Source organism: Amyelois transitella, chromosome Z, assembly GCF_032362555.1.
Source record: "Amyelois transitella isolate CPQ chromosome Z, ilAmyTran1.1, whole genome shotgun sequence".
In the NCBI taxonomy this organism is placed as follows: domain Eukaryota; kingdom Metazoa; phylum Arthropoda; class Insecta; order Lepidoptera; family Pyralidae; genus Amyelois; species Amyelois transitella.
In genome coordinates, this window is record NC_083535.1 from 8,800,869 (window position 1) to 8,826,918 (window position 26,050).

Consider the following 26,050-nt stretch of genomic DNA (forward strand, 5'->3'; position numbering starts at 1 on the left):
ATGATCCAATAAAATGCGTATATGTGATTAATTTAATTAGGCGAAATAAAATATTAATTCGAGTACGATTAGCTAAACGATGAGTAGTAATGTAAAATTAAGAATAGTGTAAAATATAATGTATCGTCTTTTTTTTTTATTTTACATTATTTTATTGCACTCTGATAACGGCACCTGTATTCTGTGTATTCACTTTATTTTTTAATTGCAATTTATAATAATATTCTAAATTATCATTATTTATTTTAATATAGGTATATATTAATAAGTAATATATTAGGCAACGCTGGGTAGGACGCTCGACAGTAGATACTGAACGACAAGCTCTGGCTTCGTCTTTCCAAAACGAAATTCTAAAATATTTGTCTAGTTTTTAGTCATATAAGTACGCGACAAGTAGAGTATAAGAATGTATCTTAGAAAATTATATGGTTTAATTTCGTGTACATTCTAAGATATCACTAAGTGTTGTCTCGCATAGGAATAATTTTTCATTTGAAATGTGCCATTAATTACTATTAAAGTAAAAATTTATTTCACATACCTTTTAATGTAGTTTTATCTAGTTTTTTGTTGAGAATTTATCATAGTTGTTTTGTTTGAATATTTATACAATAAATAGCTTTATGTGGCGAAATATATAAATGTTATCTACATAAAAATTTTATACTCGTACCAACAGGATGTTTTACTATAATCAAAGATATCGGACAATCGAATAAATAGGTTATTCAAACACGACGACAAGAATGCCTTAGATCATAGACTAGAAGAATAGAAGTTGGGTTGATTTTTATGCCTGGTAATACAGTATGGAGGAAAGGAAAGCTGAAGAGGAAGGCTGACGTTAGTCAGTATTAAAATAAGACGTTTATATCGAAATATTCGAAGATGTAGACAGACAGCTAGAAATAGGCCCGGTAGTTATAGTTTTTAATGGTTGGGTAGACGGTCTGTAGCTCAGTAAAATTACTGACAAGCAGTAGGAACTCGATACAATACAAAATATATACTAACCTAAAAGCTAGAACTTTTTTATATTGACGATTAAAGCATATTAATAAGAAAGCACTCCTCATAGTGATAACATTATACATTATAAGTATTTTGTAGAAAATATTCTAATTAATAACAGAATTCAATTTATTTTCTTACAAAATTTGGTTTTCATTATAAGTTCATAATTTGTTTGTTATTAAAGGAAATTCAAGATTTCTTTTCCAATTTTATATTTTTTTAGGAATTTATGAGATATTTTGTTTGAGGTAAGAAATCTATTAAGTTTTAAGAAGAAAATGTATATTTAAAACAATAATACTTAGAACTCACCGCTGACTGGTCTTCCACCGAGATTATAATATTTAGCTCAAATGGCTGTTGTCAATCGGCTCTGATTTTGGATTAGGAATAAATTTCGTGATTAGCGTTTTTATTCTTTAAAATAAGAAAAATATAAGTACATTAAATTTTTCAGCTGTAATGCTGTGGTAATATTAACAAAGATATCCACGGTAAACTTTAATTTAAATACCTATTAACAATTATTTTTAAATTTCATACAACAAATACGGTGGCCAATAGACTGGTATATTTTTGTATAATTTTCAAATCCAAGGGTGTATATGTTGTTCGTGTTGTTAATCTCGCAATAATCTGTATTTATTGTTAACATAAAATATTTATATAAATAACACATAGAAATGACTGTTATATTTTAGGTTGACGTCAAATATAGGAAAATAATATATTGAAAAAAGGTAACATACCTATGCTTTCAAGAGAAATGTAAAGGTGCCTATAGATTACAATTATTCTGTAACATGAGCACTTGACCTAAGCCGTATCAAAAGTTTAATATGATGTCAAATAACCTGACGATTTCAAATGACTATAGATTATTTAATAACTTCAAAGTACTACTTTATAAGTATCATATCGTGTCGTTACAAAAGCGGAATTTTATCTATTTATTGTATTCCTTACAGTTACAATCTACATATTGCAGAGTGCAAATGTACACTAGCAAAAGTGTAAGATGGGATAATTTTGCAAATAAAAACAAGAATCCTCGTCGTAAACGTGTATTCGCATTAAGTACCCAAGATGTATGTAATATCTTTCAATTATTATTTCAATCATAGAAACTGTCTTAAATTCTTTAAATTAACCTTTTAATTTTAAAACAATATTCCTTTTAGTTGTATTACAATATATCTACTCAAATCAATTGTCAATAAATCCAAGCAATTTAAACTGTAAATTTATCAACAATTTTACCATTTCTCATTCATATTGTCAGTAGCTTTAAGTTTTCCTATTGCTGTATTTTAATTACAATAACAGAAAATAATATTATATGATAAGTACTAAGTAATGAGACTTGGTTTGAGTTTGATTTTTCGTTTGTGTTGACCGCGTTGGATTGAGCACTCCTCAAATTAAGTCTCATTTATATATTTAATAAGTTTTGATTGCAAATAAATTATTGACATATAATTCAATGCCGATTGACTAGTTTAACAATAGCATTTAATAAAAGTCTTATGAAGAAAAAATATTTTAATACATAATGTGAATGCACTTTTACACAATGAATATGTCATTAGGTACTTACATAATTAGATTTAGTATTTTTCTTCGTTTATTATCACACATTCAAAACATTCTTCACTTTTACCTAGGTACCTACTTATAACCTTATCACTCGAAACTACCAAAACACATCATAAATCTACTAATAACTTTTAAAGATTAGTATAGCGCCGTCATATGTACTCACTTTAAAACATCTTTTCAAATTATATTGTCATCCGTTTACACTCAAGTCTAATAATGCACTGTAATAAATTAATTTAGTTCTATAAGTAATTAATAATAATACTTGAAAAACGGCTCAAAAATATAGCCTAGTCAAATTAGAAAAAAGTAAATACATCAATCTAAAACTGGCAATAAATTATAATCGGCTAATTATTATTTGGCCCTATAAAATAATTCTACAAAAAATTAGCAGAATGTTTGTAACAATGACCTCTATTAATTTTTCATAACATTGAAGATCGTAGAAAATATTTACGCTTAAAACTAAAATGCAATAAAACTATACGTTTCGTAAAATATTTGTTAAATTCTATTTCAATTTTATTTCGATATTGATGTAAAACTTATATTCTAACAATAAAGCAGATCTGACGATCTTTTTTTAATTGAATTTGTTTACATGACAAAAGTTATGAAAACATTTAAAATTGAACATTTGAGTTTATTTTAAATGTTCAGGCAAATTTCCTGATATACATAATTTGATGTTGTTATCTTATAAAGTAACTTGACGCTTACAACCAATGTGTTACCTCAAAAATTACCACCAAATATTTGCATTCTATAGTAATATTATAGAGATAGATAATTTACACTGATACTAATACATGAGTATGATAACTATGAAAATCACAGGATAAAATTAAAGAATGTTCTAAAATCAGAATCATTAATTTAAATAGATTTTTAATTTGCATGAAAATAAAACATTCAAATTTTTTTACTAGTCCCAACTACAAAATTTTAAGATTGTATGTAATGGTATAACAATATAATTTTTCCTCATGCAAGCTCTCATGATACGAAGTATTGAATGTACTATGCTTATGAAGAAAGAATCTTTAAAAGAGCATGAATTATAATAATCATGAAATATAATTCTAAATAACAAAAGCAATACAATAGACCACATTATAAACATGCAATACGCTTTATAATTCGTAGGTAAGCTTACCCGAGTCAATATCGTTTTTCACCGATAATATTATGAATTATATTTTTTAACTTAGATACTATTACCGAATGTATAACTTAATAAGCATATTTTGCAAAATGAGTTTTATATTATAACTTTTATTATTAGCGACACTATAGTCATTTGTGTACTCATAAATGATTATTACTAAGTAAAAATGATATGAAAAAATAAATCATTTTTTAAGTAAACGATCTATTATTTCTCATGTTTCCTTCTTCTAAAATAATACCCGTAATAAATCCACAACTTTGATATTTTTTATTGAATTTTAAAATATAAAATAAAATTTTCAAGAAAGCAGTTTATAAATAGTATAATATATTAGGCATAAGTATGACAACAATTGGTAATTTCAAAATATCTTGATATTAAGACTTTTAAGAAGGTTATACTAAACACGAAGAACCGTTCACGAAACGGAGAGCTTTTGGACGGAGGGCTTGATGTGATTTTTACGTATTCTGTAAATGCTCTGAAAATAGCAAAGTAATTATATTTTGAGTCACATTTAATCAAAGAATAACATGGTAGAATAAAAATAAGAAAAAATCGAGAACTTATAATCATCAATTATGTACGTTATAATAACAGAAGTTTCTAGACCTGAGTAAACATTTTTTCACGGCAGTTTCCTTATGTAAGTGATGTCAAATTTTATACTATTTCATGCAAGATTTTTTTGTAAAATCCAAATTTGAAAAACAATATATATGAGTTTCTGCTTAGATAAATTACAGGGTGAAAGTGAGTGTTTTTATATTTTTATCATGTTTAAAATATACTGCCGTGTGGTTCCCGGCACCAATACAAAAAAGAATAGGACCACTCCATCTCTTTCCCATGGAAGTCGTAAAAGGCGACTAAGGGATAGGCTTACAACCTTGGGATTCTTTTTTAGGCGCTGGGCTAGCAACCTGTCACTATATGAATCTCATTTCTATCATTAAGCCAAATAGCTGAACGTGGCCATTCAGTCTTTTCAAGACTGTTGGCTTTGTCTACCCCCCAAGGGATATAGACGTGACCATATGTATGTATGTATGTTTAAAATATATTTTTGCTATTTCGCAAAATTTATGTTTTTTTTTCTTGTGTCATGTATCATAAGAGACAACTTTTAATTTTCAAAATCAAATTAATTTTATTATTTTTTTATAAGTAGAGTAAACTTTGCACAAGTTGGTATGCCAACTTTCCTGCAAAATAAGTAAAATAAAAGTAAGTAGTATCCATTTCTAAGAGACCCAATGCCCATCATCTAAAAATTTTGTGAAAATATTATACCTATATTTATCCAATAACTATTCAACATCTTACCTTTTCTTTCTTTTATTGAATCTCTTGTTCTTCAAAAGCATTTAAATGATCCGGTGCATGGCCAGATTCATAATTTTTCCACATCTTTTCATAAAGAGATTCCAAACCCCTGGCGTAGTGTTCGCAATCAAACAAAGTACTCTCTAAACGCGATTTTGATATTTTGGCTCTCATATATCTTCGACTGTAAAAAAATATGATAGGTATTAAAATATATACATCTCAAACTAAAGGTAATGTAGGAAGGATAAATAAAAACAAGACTAACATATAAAATTGATGACTTTAAAAAATATATATTGTGTTAAGTTATGCAACTAAAGAAGCCACTATTGCGCTTAATTTTGTAGGTTTCTATTTACTGAAGCGAATAGAGAAAAATATAACTTACAACTCAGTGTTTGTTCCAAGTTTAATAGAAATATCCTCGTATTCCCGGCGACTTTTGGCAATCAACTCTGAGCAGCTTAATGCATTCAGCTGGGAGGCAGCAACTCTAAAAATGACAAGTAATTGAAATAAAATAAACTTAATTATAACTTAACTCAATCTAAAGAAAAGGAAAATAAAATAATAAACAATAAACGGAAAAATATATGGTGCATTTGCGGTATGATGCCAAGAACTCCGACTGCATTCCCACGCTGAATGGCAATCGCTAGATATCGTTTGCGCGAGATAAGAGCCATCTCTCTTGTACAATAATTAAACATACTATTTACTCCTAAGTAATTATTACAGAACGTAACATTTAGATATCAATTTGAATTACATGAGAAGTGAATATTGTAATTTATATTTCAACTTAAGTAGCACCAAGATTGCTTAGATAAAACCAAATTAATCTATCTTGTACGAGTAACAGGCATACTGTATCCATGATCCAGTAATAGTAAGCAGATTCTCGTACTTGTCTCTTATTCTTATTAACTTTTACGCGCAGCTTCGTGAATTTAGCGGTACCAACATGCGCATATTTAGCGCCACTCACATGCACGGATTGAGCACCCTACAAATGAATACAGTTTTCTCTCAAATCCCACGGTAAGTATATAGTTTTTACCAGAATTAAAATGTACTCTATGTCCTTCTCCAGACTCTTTATTAACGAGTATATACTCAAAATTTCAAGTAAATTGGTTTAATAGATAACGCGTGAAGAGGTGACAAACGAACAAATAAACTTACTTTCGCATTAATAATAATAGTTAGGATTATTATATCCAATCCGTCTTTAAATATCAAAATTAATGTGTTGGAGAAAAGTATGTTTAATGTACTATAAAGTTAAAGCATGTATGTACTATACCTAGATGCTAAAGTTTTCCCAGGAAGTGTTACCACAGGAGTACCAGCCCACAGCACATCCATACAAGTCGTGTGGCCATTACACAGAGGGGTATCGAGGCAAACATCTGCCAACTGACCCCTTCGCACGTGCTCTTCTTTGCAAGCTATTCTCGAAAATATTATTCTGTTGGGCGCCAATCCTGTAATAATTGGAAAAAAGAGATGTTTTTTAAATATGACAATTTAAAACAGCAATATAACTTTAATGGAAATGAAAAAGGTTACGTACCTAAATTTTGTGCGAACTTTCGAATATTTGGCTCCCCGGCTGCAGGAAAACTCAAAAGCCACAAAACACTATTTGGCACATTTTTTAAGATATTGATCCATGTTTCCACTATGAGGGGATCCGTTTTATATAACTGATTAAAGTTGCAATATACAATAGCATTATTTGGAAGACCATACTGTTTTCTTGTCGTAATTACTATGTCTCTTCTTATATCTTCACCAGAAGCAACTTTTTTATTGGAAAAATTTATAGAAATACCATTTTGTATAGGAGTTCCTTTGACTAGTACCTACAAAAGAAAAATAATTATTCCATAATTTTAATAATTATTCACTTTGATTAAATGACGAGATATAAAAAAATTTATGTTATGAATATAATATAATCAGGAGGTTCACTTACTTCAACTTGATTAGGATTTCCTGTCATTTCAACAACATATTTCGGAATGTCTATTGTTCTTATACATAATTCGATGGGTTTAAAATTTTCAAACTCTACTAAAGATCTAAATTCATTCGTACAAAACAGGTTCTCAATATGAATGTCTTCAGCGCAATTAATAAACGCATTATTTACATCAAGGCAATTTTGTTCTTCTACGTTTACTATATATTGAGCTTTCAAATGTGGAAACATTTGCTTGTGGTCCCCAATAAAATAAGTCGAAGACATGTACCCAAATTTTTCACTGAAATCATTTTCTGATGATTTCGGTGAAGAAACTCTGTCGGTTACAATATAATCCATGTAATCTGCCCCACTTGTACCAGGATACCCTAACCACATTACTTGTATAGGTGTCGGTCGCAAAGCAAATATTTCGTTCCTCGCGCCCTTAGTATACCCATTCATATTAATTAATATATTTATACCGTCTTTATTTATCATCTCAGCAGCTTTGACATTACATTGTATTTGAGATAAATCAGCAAAATGTTCTGATTCGTTTATTATTTTACTACGGAATGTGGTTCCATCATTACGATTTAAAGCGTAACAAAAAACTTCTATTTTATCTCGGTTATGCAAACCTGGAATTGACTGCATCAAGTGTGACGTGGGATGATTACCAAAGTCACTGCTCACATATCCGATTCGCAGTCGTCCATTCAACTCTCGTTTATACTCAAAATTACACCTCTCAATATTTTTGACTTTTTCGGAATATAAATTAGCATGTCTAGTTGCAATTTCTTTTCTTACTCTATTTGACAACGGATAAAGGATGGAATGATGTGGATGAACAGAAGTAAGTTTTTCACAAGACAACTGATTTTCAACTATAGTAATAATGTTGTGCATCCTTTCATTATAATTATCCCAATTACTTATTATTTGTAAGCAATGCACTAAGTTACAATATGCATCTGGAAAATCTGGTTTTAATTTTAAAGCATTCTTGTAGAACTCAATCGCTTCTGTAATATTTCCTAAATCTTTATAAATACTCGCAAGGTTACAGTGGGCATCAGCAAAGGAAGGATTAATTTCTATAGCTTTTTTAAAACACGATTGAGCTCCTGAGACATCTTGTAGTTCCCTTAAAGTGTTGCCCATATTACTATATGCATCTGCAAAATTTGGTTGAATACATATAGCTTGTTTGTAGTGCATCAAAGCTTCATGAAGTTTACCTGAAATATAATAATATTTTATTTTATTAAAACCAGCCGTTTTTCAAACTTCTAAACGCCAGAAAACTTTTAAGCGCAAGAATATAATGGATACAAAAAGTCATTTTTCAACTTAAACAAAAAGTTTCAACAACATTTTCGATATTACCATCTAAATATTTTTGACTAAACCAACCTTGATGCTGCAATAGTGATGCCAAATTACTATGAGTGGCTGCGAAATTGGGAAATACTTCTAATGCTCTCAAGTACAATTTCGTCGCTTCTTCAATGTTCCCTTGTTCCCGTTTTACATTTCCAAGATTGTTCAGTGTATCCACGTGTACTGGGCACAAATGCAAGGCCTTGTTATAGCACTCCTCTGCCTCAGACACAAGGCCTTTCTCTTTGAGTGCATTAGCAAGATTGCAGTAGGCATCTGGGAAATTTGGCTGGAACTCAATAGCACGGCGATATGTTTCTATAGCAAGGTCTATGAATCCTTGCTTGTAGTAGATGCATGCTAGGTTCCCGTGAACAATCCCATTTTTAGGAGTTAACTTTAGTGAGTGCAAGTAAACTGCTACCGCCCTGGAAAAATATGTAATGGATCAAATTGTGAAGATTTTTTAATAAAAAAAAAAAACAATTTCAAGTAGTTAAATATAAATATGAGGATCTATAGGATGCTTTTGTGTAAATAATTTCTTGATTTTGAAATACGAATTTCTATTGAAACGGATTTCTAGTTCAGTACTGCAATATACTACAGTCAACCTAAGTAAAAATCAAAAAACTATGGATTGGCTTTGTGACTAGAAAATATGTTTAGCTTCTACTATAAATTATAAGTTCGTTTAAAAATAACATCTACTTTTGTAGATTTTGACATACCAAGAACATTTACGAAAACAATTTTCAAGTAATATTGAAATAAAATTATCAATTTAATATAGAAATAAATAAAACATCTATAATCCCTGCATAGCGTAGTCTACAAAAACTAATTAATTGATGGTTTTTTCAACTGCAAAAAAGAAAAATATAATGACATAGATTTATTTTCAAAGAAAAGGAAAGCGATACAAAAGATTAGGTACAAATTTCCTTGATAAACGATAATCTTGGCCAAGAGCCTGTGCTTTGGGCTAAGGCCACGATGTCATTTGGTAAACAGATATTTCTTTAATTCAAAGTATCTACTAAAAAGTAATATGGGACCTTTGTAATCCGTTATAAAAATTCGCATTCGCTAGCATTTTGCAAAGCTTGCCAAGGGTTCGGTAACGAAGCCTTTTGCGACAAAATCATTAATTAGGAGTAATATTATTTAATGAGTGCATTTGCTTTGTCTTCTACGACAAAAAGGAGAAGAGATAGAGTGATTCTATTTTACTCTTTCTATGTATAAGGACTCGGCAACATTGAATAAATATTGTGCTATCTTAATATAAAATGCAAAATAAATATTTCCAAATTACCTTTTGATTTTATTTTTGAACCAGGTGATGCAGCCATTAGTGTATCCTGACGTCTCTGCCGTGAGCCGCGGCGGGGCGATGTTGATGACCGTGTACACGACGATGCATTGGTAATCCATAACACAGACATGTCCTCAAGGCGACCAAGGTTGTACTGAGCCGCCCAGACGCCGATCAGGGCATTACCTATGACGCGCCCGCGCAAGCTGCCAACTTCCCAGGAGCGACAAAGTCGACGCAAGCAATGACCTTCAACACCACGATTGAACTCACGAAGCGCACGTGTCAACCGCGTAGTCTATAAGCGACATCATATAATCAAAAGAAAAACTTGTAAAACTTTTCGAACAGCTGTTACCAAGTCAGCTGTTGTTGTTTACGTCGCGCGTTGGGCGGTTTTCGAAGAAATTTTCGTATCGGTTAATAAATAAAAGTTTTAAATGAGCTATAAAAATTAACGTTTAACTGCAAAATAATGTGTGTGAAACGCAATATCGATTTAGGTTGGGCACGCGGCGACGGGGCGTGGTGACGCGGCGGGCGCCGGGAGCGACTGCCATCGCTCTGCCGTGGACCACACGCTGGAGGAAACTTCGGCCTAATCCTAAATAATGCCACTCATGATACTAAACTTCACGCATTAACAAATTTTCTATATGAGCATTAAATTGATATTAAAACTCGCTGACAAGTTTCAGCCGAGCCAAATCTTTCCGGTCCCTGGGACCGGTTTGGCCTGGTGACCTATTTTTCTTACTTAATTAAATGTGAACAACGTAGACAAGTGATAACATTACTGAAATGTGTTCTCAGTTGTAGATTGAGTTATGGCCTTTTATTATCAATTTCTTCGAAAGTATTTTTATTCAGTTAATTACAAAACTTTGGTAACTGTTACATATTTTTAGTTTTAAAGAAATTTCTGTTGATGTTGATTAAGACAATATTCCATGCATTTGAAATAAATTATTTATGGGACTCATTAGTTTCTGGAGTTATTGCATATACTCATTAAAAATATTGGTGATTTAAATAAACCAAGGATAAAAATTCTAGTCTTGATTCTAATTTTGCCTTTGGGATGCGGAGGTAAGACAATAGTCGCTTTGTTTATAGACATATCGTCGTTGCAAAGCCTCATTGGTAAATGGACATTTATTTTAATTTTCTTTTTATTTACACTTAATAATGTGAAGTATTTAATGCAAATATTAGTGAAAACGCAGTCAATGACTTTGTACTTATTACAATCGTCATCAGGCTCTTCATAGATGATCACAACAGCTCGATGTAATAACATCAAAGGCAAAGATTCGGTCGAATATCACACTCGAATTTTTGTCTAACGCTGACGCATTACTAAGACGAGTCCCTTGAAAGATAGACCTACCAATAAAATAACATTGGAATAGGTTTAAAAGAAAGGATGTCTTCTAAACACATTCCACTTTTTCTCATTCAGTTTTTATTATAAATTAAAAAAAAAAACTAGGTAATTTAAAAATGTCCATGACAAGCTTCTTATTCAAGCAAAGAATTTAAATTTGACCACATTCCCTTCACATCAATGTTAATGTACGAAAATATATCACGAAACACATTATAGCATTACGACGCTCTCATATCAAACGCAAATTGGCCATAAATCGGGCTGCCCTCTCCGATCGCTCGTAAATTTACATATCTCAAAACCTCTTCAAAGCTTTAACTGAGCTGGAGCAGAAATAACCAAACGTGTGACATCCTCATTTTCAATGTTAAAATCTAATTTTATCACTACTCATGTCGCTCACTTGCCAACTTTCGTACAATTTTGACAGATACGTAAGTAGTTATAATTAAATTCAAGAAGCATTGCCAAGGCCTTTAGTTTAATACACGCGTGATCATAGTCTTCCGTGTTCTATAGAGAACAATACACATGCCGCGCTTCATATCATACTTCCTATAAATAACATCAGCAATAACATAAACTAGCTCTACCCCGCAGCATCTCCCGCGGTAATTTGCGCCACATACAAACACACAGGACACAGGTTAGTCAAAAATCCTGCGGGAATTATACATTCTATGGTATAAAAAATTTTCTTTTCCGCACTCCATCACTTCATAAAACGATTTAATGCAGATCTGTTAAGTGGTTCAACTATAAAGACCAAACAAACAAATACACTTTCGCATTTATAATATTAATATGGATTCGATCAGATATGGTAGCCCTGAGAAGGTGATTCGTGTAATCGTCTCCTGGATGTCTGAAATATTTTTGATATCTACAGTCTTTAATCATCCATATTACGGACAGGGAAACTCGCATTAGTTTTATTTTTTTAATCTTTTTTTTTCTCATCTTCGAAGCCATCATATAGAGGCAGAAGAGATACTGTTACTGGACTAAAACAATTTTTCTCTATACGGGATTGAAATATATTCTCATATTTAAAACTATTATTCAATTTTTTTTAATCTCTATATATCTATGCCCAAGTATGTCGTTGGATAGGTTTGAATCATGTAAGAGTGCTTTACATACATACACAAATCACACCTCTTTCCCAGAAGGGTAGGCAGGGACATCTTTTCTATTACCACGGTACCTGTATATCTCTTTTGCTTCGTCCACGTTCATAACTCCATTTGGTGGCTTATATGCATATAACAAAATTAATGAACACGAACAGGCAGACGAACGCACATTGCAAAACTAAAAGGATTATTTGTAGACTACGGATCCTCATACGGGTTGATACGTACAAATCATGTCTGGCGTCTTTCATTACTCATCTGCAGTGCATGACCCAGTTCTGCGCGATTGCAACATTTTTTTATTAAATATTAATGGAATTTAGTTTGGCCACGTGCCTATTCCAGTTTGAAGAACACCCAAAAGATAATGATCGCGAACCAATGGATTTCGAATGTTTCATCGTTTTCAGATATTCACGATAATGTATCATATTATTTGAGCCATAATTTACACATTTATAACGGGCATTGTTCCAAGAAATATCTCTTATTGAACCGTTATTATCGGTTCATTATTTTTTACATCAATTTACGCGCGGTCGTTAAATATTTCTATTTTAGTGCGAATACTGGTCGAATGTTTACTGGATGAAGCAGAATGTTTACGGTGTTTTGTTTACACGTGGTTCCGTTTGGCTATTTGTTTGACGGATTACGTATTCCAGAGCTACAAACTAATTTTCACGATCGTGAACTTTACTTTGATTTAGAATCTTCTTAGAGGTTGGGTAAAGAATAAATCTATAATGGTTATATTGTAAGCTTCAATTTACATCATGTCAGATGTTTACTTTTAATCAGCTATTTGGTATTTACAGAATACAAAATGTATTTGTTCTGTCGATAAATACTGAAATTATCGACCCAGTATGACTCTTCAACTAAATAAAAGCAATTTTAACAATACGAGTATTTTTGTGTTTAAAAATGATATTTAAAAATAAAAAAAGGCAATATTTCTTTCGGGCATTGAGTAATTCAAACAACATTAAGTTATTTTGCAATTACATTTATTATATTAAATTTCGAACAATGTTACAATGAATATGAAGTATATTTGATGACATTGTGTCAATGTAGATATAACCTTTGGATAAATATGGAACAAAGCAAGAATAAACAGACTTAAAGGTGATACAATAGCATATTGAACAAAAGCGACGGGACAAGGCCGATAAATATAACGTAAATTCACGCTCATAAGACTTGACTGTGCGAGAATTTACGTTTAATTTATTTAAAAATTGTGAAGAGAAACCATGTTCATTAAGTATAATGCACTATGAAAATACAAAAATTATATAAAGAAGAATAATGGGATCTGACACTTTTTTTGGGTCGGATCTTATGGCCTACAAACGATTTGATAACAAATTTTTCAGAGTTTTGAACTCAAAAATATTAAAAATAATATATAAAGATAAAATATAGCATTTAAAATGCATTTAGGTATATTGAGATACTTAATATAATATTTTTTCTTCTACATAATAAATTTCCTTAAAGGTAATGATTATGAACAGTAAGAACTGATATTATTTTAGCACAATATTGGATTTATGCTTTTGTTACCTACAACTTACGTTGACATATAATGGATTACTGATATACAGTATAATATGTAATACCTTATATACCTATATAGTAAATAGATCGTTATGTTGACTATTGCACAATTTTACTGATTTTGACTTATTTTTGTTCTGGTCTTGGAGAAGCGCCTCTATCAGAATTAGGTGAGCTGTTTCCTGAAGTACTTTGAGGACTCCTTTCGTTCACCTGTAAACATGAGAAAGTTTTTGCAAGGTTTGCGGAGTTCAGATCGCTATGAAAATCATGGTTAAAAGGTGCACACCTCCTCTGCAGAGCGGTGAGGCTGTCGCTGAGATTTACGCCAAGAAGAAGATGTAAATAACTATAATGTAAGTAAATGGACAAATAATACATATATCCTTTATGCCCATAAAGGCAATAAATAATACCTTGGATTAGGTATTATTTTAAGAAAAATTACATATAGAAGAAATGAGCGGAGGACGCTCCACTTAGCTCTTAAATATAAGGAGTTAAAATATACAACCAACATAGAATTATTAAAGGCTCTAACAAAGGCTGAACAAAGGTATGAATCATAGTGAACATAAGCAAACTAAAAGGAAAATCCGCATTGCGGCTGTTCTGTCCTGTGAGAAATGTTTCCTCCCGGATTATCGCCGCTTTTTAATATACTGTACATTAATATTTCAATATTGAGTGGTATTGAGAAAAATGTGTTTGATGTAATAATTCAAAATATCTAACGAAAGAAGAAACTTTCTGCAATGTTTTAAATTATTATTTTTAAACTAAACCAGTGTCACTTGTCAGTATAGTATAGTCACCAGTGGTTTCCACCGATTACTTCCAAACGACGAGCGATTTAATACAAAATCTTTTTGTAAATCGAATTTTTGAATATCTAGTAAATTACCCTTTTGATTAAATTATTTCAACTTCACTTTCTTTAAAAGGTCGAGTTTAAAATAACTAACCGTTTTCATCCTTCGTCTACCTATACCTACCCTATAAAATTTCCACTTCATTGGTTAAGTGGTTTTGAGATAGCGTGTTGAGACAGTGAACGAGTCGCCCTCTTATTTTAAGAAGATGGCACTGAGTTCAAGAGTGCATTATAAATTAGCAGTATCAGATGTTTAGCCCTTTTGACTATCAAACGAATTATAAACGTGTTTCTCTGAAATATATTTATTTATTTAAAATTTTATTACCGAAAAAATAAACAAAGGGCTGACTTAATGCCGTTTGGCATTCTCTACCAGTCAACCAACTGACCAAATACAAAAAGTTTACTTGCAAATTAGATACATAACAAACAAAATACATGAATACAAACAAGATACATAAAATACGTACAAAATACACTAACAAATTTCACTTTTATTAAAACTAAAAATTTATTAATAAAAAGAATTTTGGAGCCTCGAAAGATGAAAAAGGTTAAAATTCAAAGGAAGTAGCTAACCTTAAAGCCTAAAGCAGTGCTAAAAGCAATCTTCTATCTACACAAAGCTTTGTTTCCTATAAATTGTGTTCATAATAAAACCATCCATCGCCGTAGGGAATGCCTGCTCCTTATGTTTACCGACATGCCTAGCGAGGCATATTTACTAAAGCAACTAATTGTAAGTTCGCTAAATCAATATTAACGTGGGACAATGTAAAGCTTTAGAAACTACATAAATTAATTGCTGCGCGTACACGCTACGAGTTATTTTAACATTATAATGCACATAAGTTACCATCATCATACTTATAATAAAATCCTGAAAGGTAATTGAAAAACAAAACCTGTCATACAATACTTAAATTACGCCTTTTTCCCGAAAGGGGTAGGCAGAGACTTCCTTAAAAATCTGTCTGTTTTCATTTAAGAGATGCAATATAAAATGTTTTAATATTACACATTCGTACATCACGTCTTTATTTTTATGGGGTAGACAGAACCGACAGCATAATCAGTTATTCTGAAGCATACCTGTAATCCAGCGTGTAACATATTTGCAATCGTTTCAACGTCAAGAGTGGAATCTTGGGCTGATATCTTCTTGATAGCTGAAGAAACGATGCAGATGTCGCCTCTAAGCTCACTCACGAGGGCAGTTATCTTTTGGGCATTACTCAGTACCTCCACACTCTGAGTGTATGGGTTGTACCGCACTCCAAATGGACGCTGTATGCTGTCAGCAAAAGCCCTGCAATATCAGTTTGTGTAAGAGTTTTTAGACTCGTGGAAACGTTTGGCATTAGTCCCCGGCTGTCTTTTTCAAACATCACGTAATAATTACCATATTTTTTGGTTTCTCAACATTTGTAGACGTTAAATTAATTACTTAAAAACTTTTTTTAGGTACATATATACACGAAATTTAAAATTCTGTGAACTAGTATTTTGAAGGTTATTATAGAAGGCTCCCTGTGTCACACTCAACTCACTCCTTAGAAATTTCAAGTAAAGTATGTGACATTTTAGATGAACACCTGCAAAGGAAGGTGCATTTGCCCTGTGACTCCTGTGACCTTACTAATGAACATAAAACAGACGGCAACATGTATCTAAGCCACTTGTCGCTCACTTTAAATATTCATTACATTCTACTGTAGACAAGAACTTTTGAATCTCTTTATTGAGTTGGTAATAATAAAATCAAATATTCACAATCCGTATAAGTACACAAAGAGTTTCAAGAACTTAAACTCCAATTTGCAATTCTCAATTATAATTTTGTATTCAAAGTTAGAAAAGTTCAAAAAGGAATATTTCTTTTTGTTTATGTTAAAGAGGAAAATTGTCGATAAAAGACAGAAGGTTTGTAAAAAACCTCAGAGATGGAACACGCGTTTTTATTGTTACTTTTGTGTTAAAAGAATTGTGTAATATTGAAAGGAAGAACATTTGACAAAGGTACCGCTGTCATGTAATGTAACAAGTTTCGGAGGTCACTCATGGATTTTAATACTACTTAGGTGGACCCCGGGCACCTTCCCTTGTAGAAACAATCGAAACTGACATTTGGAAAATGATCATAGTGCATCAAAGAACCCACCTCATTTTTTCTTTAGCTTCCTCAAATGATTCCGTATAATAATACGCGTTCTGGTATGACGTGATAATACATTCCTCATTCACGGTGACATCAGGGTCGAAGCGTTTAATCTTCTCAGGAGTGCATAGAGCGTGTTGCAATTCGGCTACTGAAGACAGCAAGCCAGCGCCGTATACTCGGAAACTGCCGTCTGTTTGACGACAGAGGCCGAACTCGACCGTGAAGAAGTATAGCTGGAATATATACCTATTTGTTTTAATTGACATATAAACTAGCTAATTATTCTACTGATAAGTAAGACAGTCTTAAAGCACTTCAAAGAGCAGTGTCCATGCGCATTCGTGTAGATCAGCTTATAAGCGTTCCTAAAAAATCTGCTGCCTTTCCGCCGAGTCTCCTAAAGAAAACCAAGGGCTGCCATCTAGAATTTATGGGTCAGGTTTCTTGCACGTCCAGTAAGATGGTCATGAAGCGAAATGGAGCTTATATCAGAGGCAGCCCACATCAACTTTAACAAGAGCCATACGGTTATCTACACTACTGGATTTGACTCTTAGTCGCCTTATAGAACGTTATTTCTTCCTATTCTAAAGTAGTACACATCAATTTATAAATTATTTATTAATTTGTAAAGATATAAATTACCGTGGCAAGTTTATCAATGTCTTCGTCAGATGCGCCAAGGGAAGCCAGTCCGAGTTCTTGCGAGAACTGCGCGAAGCTAGGATTTGCCAACAGTGGCATGTGTCCCAGAAGTTCGTGGCAGCAGTCTCTGATGAATGAAGTCAATTTATTTATTTAAATAGTACCGTCAACAGAATATGAAGCTACGTAAATTCACTGCAAATTCGCATCTTTTACTGCGTTATAAAGCTCCATGCTGGGTAACTTGATATGCGGTTGACTGTTAATGTCATACATCATGCCTCTTTCTCTGAGGTGTAGGTTGACACTTCATGCTTCTTTAGCTTAATCCACATTAATGTATGTTTTTATGCAAGCTCATTGGTTTAGAGTGCTCTTAATCAGACCTTCTACTAGAACGTGCCCAAGTCAATAAAATTCTATTTAAGTGGACATTACATGTGTTCATTGTTTTTCAAAATTAAGTACCTTTTCTACCTATGGAAGAAGGTGTTAATACAAAAAATATAAAAGATTCTATAAAATAATGGATCAATTTATCAAGATATATAAGTATTGATACCAAACTCTTTCAAAACAGATAGAAAACAAACAGAAACAATAACAAGAAGTTCATAATATTGACGCTCGTGAAAGTCAGATCATAAATGACTCGTCGCAAGTCCTTTATAATTATAAGATGAATAACAATTGAAAAAGTTACTTTGTTCTTGTTTATTGATACGAAAAGAATATTATGTAATCATTTTGTGGTGATTTTTTTACGCTTATGTAATCATTGTATTTATATTTCATGTATTTTATTTGTTTCTTTATAACCAGTATACTTTTGTGGGGATATAATTGAGGTTTAGTAAACATGTTTAGCACATAAAAACTTAACCCTTACTTTAGAGATATTTCAGCAATGATCTATGATATGGAAATTAACCTCCCTCCCTCATTTTTCTCAATACCCTCTTAAATTATAACTACCTATTCCCTATGAACAAATTGAACACAAATTCATATTAAACACGAAATGATCTAATATCGTGTTCTCTGTCTCTGTGTGTATCTAGTGTTTGACATTTTATTTAATAATACTCACGGTTCTGGTGTATAAAAGGGATCAGAAGAATGGCGGATGTATTGCGTACAATGGAACACCCTGAAGGCCAGGCCAGAGAGGAAGTCCCTCGGAGACAGGTAGCCAGCCACTGGACGCAGTTGGAATCCGGTTTTCCTCTTCAGAAATGTGCTGACGTCTTCAAGCTGACATCAAAATGTATCGATTAATATCATGATTTTGGAGGAATATCGTCTTAATTAACTTTACATGAACAGCGAAGATATTTATTTTCGCAATCATTTCGGTGAGTACGAAAGTACAAGTTTAAATTTACATGCAACTTACGCATCTGAGCTTTATGAGCTTTAAACTTATAATCAATATAACATATATAATATATATTTGAATAAGAACTAAAGGAAACGAAACGATACTATAATTAACAATAATTACATTCTAGATAAATATTCAAGACCCAAACCAATGAGAAAAAATCAGTTTTATTAAGATCTAATCGGAGCGAACTCGGAAACTTGTGATTTGATGTTAAGCATACACCACTGTGCACAGAGTTGTCAGTCAATAAAATGTGCCAAATAAAAAGTGAATACCTTCCTGTCACACTAAGATCGTAAAAAGAAAGATTTATTTGTTTATTTGTAAAGAAATGACCTAAATTTAAAATTTCTTTCATCTTTTGAATGCTTTGCTGTACGGAAAGTGCCATTATTTTCATTTCCCAGAGGACCGAGTTCTGAATAACAACTCAGAACCATTGTTACACATTTAGACACTTTTAGCTAGTTTTTACTAGGAAATGAAATGGAATATTATTCATTAGAATAGATTTCAATATTAAAAAGATATAAAAATTATTAAGTGATGTTTTAAATGTCTCATAATAATGAAATTAAATTAAGAATTTGGGTTAAATTCAGCTATTTATAAGAATGCGAAAATAAAATAGGAATTTATCTCATAATATTCTTTAGCGATCGCGAATTCAATTTACACATGGATGTGGGTATTGGAGGCCAATATTAGCTCGGGGTCGGAATATTTGTTGCGAGTCTGCTTCAGGCATATTAATGTCCGCGTGTGATATATGTAAGTACCGATTTTTATACTTTACAAACTTTAAGTTATGACTACTTTGATGGTCATTGACTCTATCAAGTTCGTATTACTATATTTAACTATCGTAAGTAAATTTATGACTATCAGCAAAATCGGTCCAGTTGTTCAAGAATTAAACGAGAAAAACAAAGAACCTTTTTTCTAATTTCATATTCATTTTGTTTAATATCACACTGTTATTCATGTGTGAGGTAAGGTCACGATCATAGAAATCAACTTCTATTCTCACGATAGTAAATTACAAACTAGCACTTAACTCCCAAGTTTAGTGGTCTAGTGTTGTAGAGCATACTGGAAGACTATTAAACTTCGAGATCACCTGCGGTAAGTTGTCCTCTCTATAGCCACAGTACTTCACAAGTTGCGGCCAGTTTTCAAGGTACTCGTCACAAGCGTGTTTCTGGTATAACTTGTGCAGCTCCCGAAACACAATCCCCCTGCGAATAGTTCAAACTAATTACGAACTAATTTTAGCTCCCGTCGACCTCAATCATCCCACAGGATTATCTCTGCAGTTATGCAATGAAATGTCTGTGCGAAATTAATAGGCGTGCACATAGAGCTAGTATTATTGCAAGGCAATTTCCGTTAGAAGCGAATAGCTGAGTGTGGATTGGGGATTACAATCCGGATTACAATTTTTGAGCCAAGTTGCGGATCCGACAAAATAAAGTGAAATAATAATTTCTGTGCAGGTCACGCGCATTAGAGCAAAGTGATGTGATAGCTGACCAATCTACAGGCCCGCTTGCTTACTGTTAGGACTACGCCGCCGAACTGTGTATGCCTCAATTGTGTATTTATTTGTAATTATGGGAAAACCATAGTTATTTAAAATTAAATAGATAGTAGTTGAAGTAGAATTCTTAGGGTAACTCTGGAAATTTAAACTCATTTACAGAAATCGATACCGAATTGCAATCTCTGGTATGGATGTGCTTCGCTCAGTTCGGTGGCAGCTCGGTCTGTGAGAATGCGCCCTAATGAGGGTTCCAAAAATATATGATCCGACGTTGATATGTCCACTGGCTATGTCAGAGCACATTGGAAATATTTATATTAATCTGTATTTGGGTCATTCGATTAAAACCGTCAATCGTATCGGAGAATCCTTTTTAGTGTTGCATATATTTGGAAACCGTCATTTGAACAAACATCAAAGCATCTATTTTCAGTCTATAATTTAAACGAATATATATACATTTATTCACAGTGTTTGTTATACATTTATAACTTATTTTTGTGTTCATTCAAAAATCATAATTTCAAAATCTAAGCAAACCTCAACTCCATCATAAAGCCATAAAGCAGAACGTGGCCTTTCAGTCTTTTCTGAACTTTTGGCTATGTCTTTCCCGCAAGATATATGGACGTGACTATATGTATGAACATTGCATGCAAAAGCAAAGCACGAAGCAACAAATCTTTGTCAGATAAAAATGTTCAATTGAGATTAATTTAAACACTACGCTCTGTTGCAAATAAGAATTACAGATAAAATAATAACTATAGAATTGTTTTTCAAACAATACAAAAACATACCAGCAAAAAAATTGCAGAGAAAAGAAATAAATTGAGGTCTTAACTTCACTACAATAATTGGCTTTTTAGTTTTATAAGAACATAAAAATAATGTAAAGTTAAAACTCAAATACTACGAGACACATCGAAATACGAACAAGTCGTACAACTGAGAACTCACCAAGTTTTAATTTCTGTCTCAGTGTATTGTACCTTGGGAATAGGTTGTCCGCTACAACACAAATTATTTCATGACATTCACTTTCATAATGCATAAAATTATATATGGAACACCCTATGTAATTTTACGCACTGCACTCTTAAATTAACTATATGTTTGCTAACAAATTTGCAAGTTATTCATATTTATATTACAAATATAAAAGCGTGTTTCAGTGCTGACATATCTGTTTTTCAAGGCAAAACCGTTATACTGACATCCATTAAATCGTAGTGTGGAGTACGTAGTACGAGAATAGTATTACATAGAGGACTTTTAAACTTGTAAAAGCTGGCACACTGGTTAAATGTGATGTAAATTTATTACATAAAAAATTATATATATAAAATTATTGGATTGGATAAGCTGTAAATAAACTCTCTGGTGATATAATCAGATATAACTCACGACGTGTGAATATTTATTCACGCGTAAAACTGAATGTTCAAAATATTTTAACATGTGTCTTTTTGTTCTTAATTCATTACAAAGGCGATCGTGTTTGCATTTCAGAAAACATAAGTTATTTTTTCGTCGTTCCTATTTCTATGATCATCATGAATTTAATTTTAAGCCAACTATTTATTGCATATAAAGAATTATCTTGTTAGTACTATTCAGCATGTTTTACAAATTATTGGATTTTTAACTTACTATTTGTAGTTATTGGCTATGGCAGCGAATTGTTCCCTTCTTTTGCGATAGACCGGGTCTTTAAATCCTGGATGATCCGCGTCCAACTCCGAGCCGTACATGAGGACGTTTTGAGCTCTATCCAGATCAGAAATCTTGCGGGGGAACCACACCATGTCCCCAAAATCTATAAAAATATTATTAAAAATTAGTGCAGTGTGTATTTTGGCACTTAAGAATAGGGCCACTCCAAATCTTTCCCATGCATGTCGTAAAAGGCAACTAAGAAAAAGGCTTTTAAACTTGGGATTCTTTTATGGGTGATGAGCTACCGACCTACCACTATTTGAATCTTGATTCCGTCAATAAGACATACAGCTGAATATGGCCTTTCAGTCTTTTTAAGTTGGCGACGTGATTTTACTAATTCGTAAAAACGTGACTAGGTATACCAACCTAATATTATGAACATAGGCGCACCTCAGCAGAATCAAAGGGTTCAAGATGTAACCGAGACCGAATCCAGGAGAAATCACGCCTTTTTCCCGGAGGGGTAGGCAGAGACTACCTCTTTCCACTTGCCACGATCTCTGCATACTTCCTTCGCTTCATCCACATTCATAACTCTCTTTATGCAAGCTCGGTGGTTTCGGGAACTTTTGACCTATTTTATATATAAGACAGAATAACTAAGAAGTTGAAACATAAATAGAAAACTTTTCTGTTTCAAACATGAACAAAATGAAAATATTATGTTCAATAAATTCAAGTATCGAACATGATAAAGTTATCTAGAAACCCAGACCAGATAGTGTATAAAAGTTTAAATAGATGAAGCACTTTGCCTCCGAGCGATATAAACTTTGCGGAGATTGTATTTCACTCAATTTGCTCTGATGCAACTAACAATGCATCCGTTCACCCTTTAACTTGGTGTTTGTGCAAAGTATTAAGTGCACTCTGCCGGCGCAGCAGTTTCAACTTGTCGGAAACTCTATTACATTTAAGTGCTACAGAATATTCATTTATGAATTTAAATGCAGGATCATTTTGATTTGAACATTATTTCAGATTTTCAACTTTCAAAAGTTAAAAATATTTTGATTACATCCAAATTAAAACGAGAGGGCAATACCCGACTCTTAAAACAACACGCAGCCAATCGCTAGGTTTTAGAGATTTGAAATACCTATACATATATGTAGCCTTACGATATGTGGTCTAGGTGTGCTTTCAAAGACTATTTCTCGCAAGTACCGCGACTTTTTCTAATTGTTAAAAACATTAAAATATGCGATTACTATTTGCGTAATAAAAAAAAATTAAGAACGGAAAAGCTCGTGCAAAGAAAGAGGCGTGATTTTATGTATGTAGGTATGTATGTAAGCTCGTGCAATACAAACGTGTTTAATACTTTTTCTGTTTCACTAAAGCGGTTGTTTGTTGAAGTGTATCGTGGTACAAGTTTCGAAACTTACCGAAACTGGCTACAGCGGACAGCGGAAACTCTACCCCGAACTGCAGCGGGACCACTCCTAAGTCCTTTGTTATGAATATCGTGATCTTTCATCAAAGCGGTCATTTGTTTAAGTGTTCAGTGGTACAAGTTTCTAAACTTACTACAACTAGCTGCAACAGAAAACGGCGTCGATCGCCGGAACTCCTCCACGGTCTTTGGCTGGACCATACCATAAACTTAATTTCGATTACATGATCTTTCACCAAAGCGGTTATTTGATGAAGTGTTCTGTGGAACACAGTTTCCAAACTTTTCAGATTATATGATAAAGTAGGTACGTCACGGCACAAGTTCCTAAATTTAAAAACAACTGTGTACAGTGGACTGCAGCGTCAGCAGAACTCTTATCCGGTCTATGGCGGGACCGTTATTTTACTTCGAATACCGTAATTTTCCACTAAAAACTGTTGTTCATCAAAACGTTTTCTGGAGAAAGTTGTCCAAATTTGTCTGGTCATTAGTTGAAATGTTCTCAGGTACAAGTTTCCAAACTTACCGAAACTAGCTGCGGCGGAGAGCGGCGTCGGCGGCGGGAACTCTTCCCCGGTCTGCGGCGGGACCACTTCGAAGTCCTGGACTTCCCGCTTCAGCATCCTCTGCAGTTGTTCTAGACGGCGCGGGTCACACTCCACGTCCACTAATATGTCGGCCTATCGAATTAAATTTATGTTCATGAATCTTTACATATTAAAGCGATTATTAACTAACAATTAGAAATTCAAATTATAATACATTTTTTTAAAAGTAATTTTACGACAAAAGCGGTACTTATAAGCACAATTTATTATATTACATAAAGATGTAAGCAAAATTAAGACTTAATAGGAATTCGCAATCAAATCAGGAAAATCGCAACAGCTTGTTTAATTGTTAGTTTTGTCTAAAAGAGCTTTAATAACAAATAAGAAAAAAATAATTATAAAATAATTATTGCAAAAAAGTAATTGTTAGTTTTAATATGTTCTTATAATTATTTCAGGTAAGAAATGAAAAAGATATAAAAATAAAATGAAATAAATAATGATAAAAACCCTATAATAAATAGCCCCTCAACAACGCGCCCAGAAAACTGTCGGCGTAACCACATTGCATAAGATAGTAGGTATACTTTTTAATTTTAGAAATTTACCCAATCATTCGAACCAAGTATTAATGTGACAAAAACCGAATATTTGTTTCCTTAGGAATTATCCAAAATCCTACCTCAAAGTACAAAATGATATAAGATGACGCAAGCATCCGTGAAATGTTAGTCAATTTCACTTTTTTTAAAGTTAAAGATAAGATTTAGCTTCAGATTAAAAAACAACCGATGATTTGGTGCTAAGAGCATACTATAAGTCAACTAGATGTCATCCGCAACTTAGCTAACTATTAAAGAAGTCTTGTATCTTACTTTACCTGTTCAATAAAAATTGGTTCAGCCGTTATAACGTAACACTTTCGCAATTAAAATATTAGTGTGGATAACAAAAAAATACAAAAAATATAATAGATAAATTTAATTGAAACTTACAGCCGCCGTCGCAGTGACGGATTTCCTCGATTCAATATGAAGAACATTTATGCCCAGATCTTGAAATACAGTCAAGGCTCTGACTAGCCCACCGACTTGATTTTTGAGGCTGAAAATCACTGAAATCCTCTCGCCTTCCGTTCTGGCCTGCTGTTGCGCCATTTGAATTTCCCCTAATTTGGGATGATGCGGAGCCTCGTTCTTGACTTGCCAATCAGATCCGTTTCTATATAGCCATAAACCCAGTAAGCCCTTTCCTGATCCGCTCATTATGATTGAATACAACAATGATTCAGAATTTAGTACCTTAGCTGTGTTCGAAATAAATGAAATGTAGTAATCTAAATAGATTGATGATGCTTGAACTAAGATAAATAGATTAGAGGATGTCCAGATGCAGGTCTTGGGACAAACTGTGGCGTCCTCAATCTCTGCCCGCCTTATAAAGAGAAGAGGCGCGGGAGATCTGTCGGAGGGTGGGTTATTTGATTGGCTGAATCAAGTGTTCGAAGCAACTTGGAAAACGTTCTCTTTTCGCACCGTAAAGTCACGGATACACTTTGTCGTTAACTTTTATATTATTTTTATTGAAAGCTTTTGAAACGATAATTCTGAGAAGGTTGTTTCTGAATAATGAGGTTTTTGTGATTTATAATAGGGTTCTATTGGGTGAAATTATAGTTTTACTTTTTTTAGGATGATTAAAAACGTAAAATTACCTCCCAAAGCAACATAGTAACCAAGCGCCTTTTGAATCTACGTATATTTCCAACGAGAATTAGGTACTGATTTGAACTTGTTACTCCTAATTCAACAAGTGGTTTGCTGTTCTCTATGTTTATTTTTTAATGGAAAACGAGCGAATCAGTTTGTTCCACTTTAT

At 32.7% G+C, this 26,050-nt stretch overlaps 2 protein-coding genes across 2 annotated transcripts; both read right to left on the reverse strand.

Moving 5' to 3' along the window:
* Nucleotides 1-2,073: 2,073 nt before the first annotated feature.
* On the reverse strand, nucleotides 2,074-10,329 carry LOC106134044 (UDP-N-acetylglucosamine--peptide N-acetylglucosaminyltransferase 110 kDa subunit). The gene is made up of 8 exons (XM_013333995.2): nucleotides 9,796-10,329; nucleotides 8,511-8,905; nucleotides 7,101-8,335; nucleotides 6,696-6,987; nucleotides 6,426-6,606; nucleotides 5,508-5,612; nucleotides 5,117-5,300; nucleotides 2,074-4,271 (listed from the first exon to the last, which is right to left on the reverse strand). Exons 1-7 carry the CDS (start codon nucleotides 9,912-9,914, stop codon nucleotides 5,129-5,131), a joined length of 2,499 nt encoding a protein of 832 aa, XP_013189449.2. The 5' UTR covers nucleotides 9,915-10,329; the 3' UTR covers nucleotides 2,074-4,271; nucleotides 5,117-5,128.
* Nucleotides 10,330-14,013: 3,684 nt separating this feature from the next.
* Nucleotides 14,014-25,437, reverse strand: LOC106133789 (tryptophan 5-hydroxylase 1). The gene is made up of 10 exons (XM_013333621.2): nucleotides 25,168-25,437; nucleotides 24,148-24,301; nucleotides 22,154-22,319; nucleotides 21,461-21,511; nucleotides 20,078-20,195; nucleotides 18,661-18,824; nucleotides 17,571-17,697; nucleotides 16,926-17,158; nucleotides 15,857-16,073; nucleotides 14,014-14,100 (listed from the first exon to the last, which is right to left on the reverse strand). The coding sequence occupies exons 1-10, from the start codon at nucleotides 25,435-25,437 to the stop codon at nucleotides 14,014-14,016; spliced, it is 1,587 nt and encodes a 528-aa protein (XP_013189075.2).
* Nucleotides 25,438-26,050: the final 613 nt, after the last annotated feature.

Coding starts and splice junctions, on each gene's coding strand:
- LOC106134044 (XM_013333995.2), bottom strand. CDS start 9,914: ATGGATTACCAATGCATCGTCGTGTACACGGTCATCAACATCGCCCCG. Junction 5,613..6,425: donor GGGAAAACTTTAGCATCTAG/GTATAGTACATA, acceptor TGTCATTTTTAG/AGTTGCTGCCTCCCAGCTGA. Junction 5,301..5,507: donor CTTGGAACAAACACTGAGTT/GTAAGTTATATT, acceptor ATTTTTTTACAG/TCGAAGATATATGAGAGCCA.
- LOC106133789 (XM_013333621.2), bottom strand. CDS start 25,437: ATGAGCGGATCAGGAAAGGGCTTACTGGGTTTATGGCTATATAGAAAC. Junction 20,196..21,460: donor GAGACAGAAATTAAAACTTG/GTGAGTTCTCAG, acceptor AACTATTCGCAG/GGGGATTGTGTTTCGGGAGC. Junction 17,698..18,660: donor CCCTTTTATACACCAGAACC/GTGAGTATTATT, acceptor TTCATTCATCAG/AGACTGCTGCCACGAACTTC.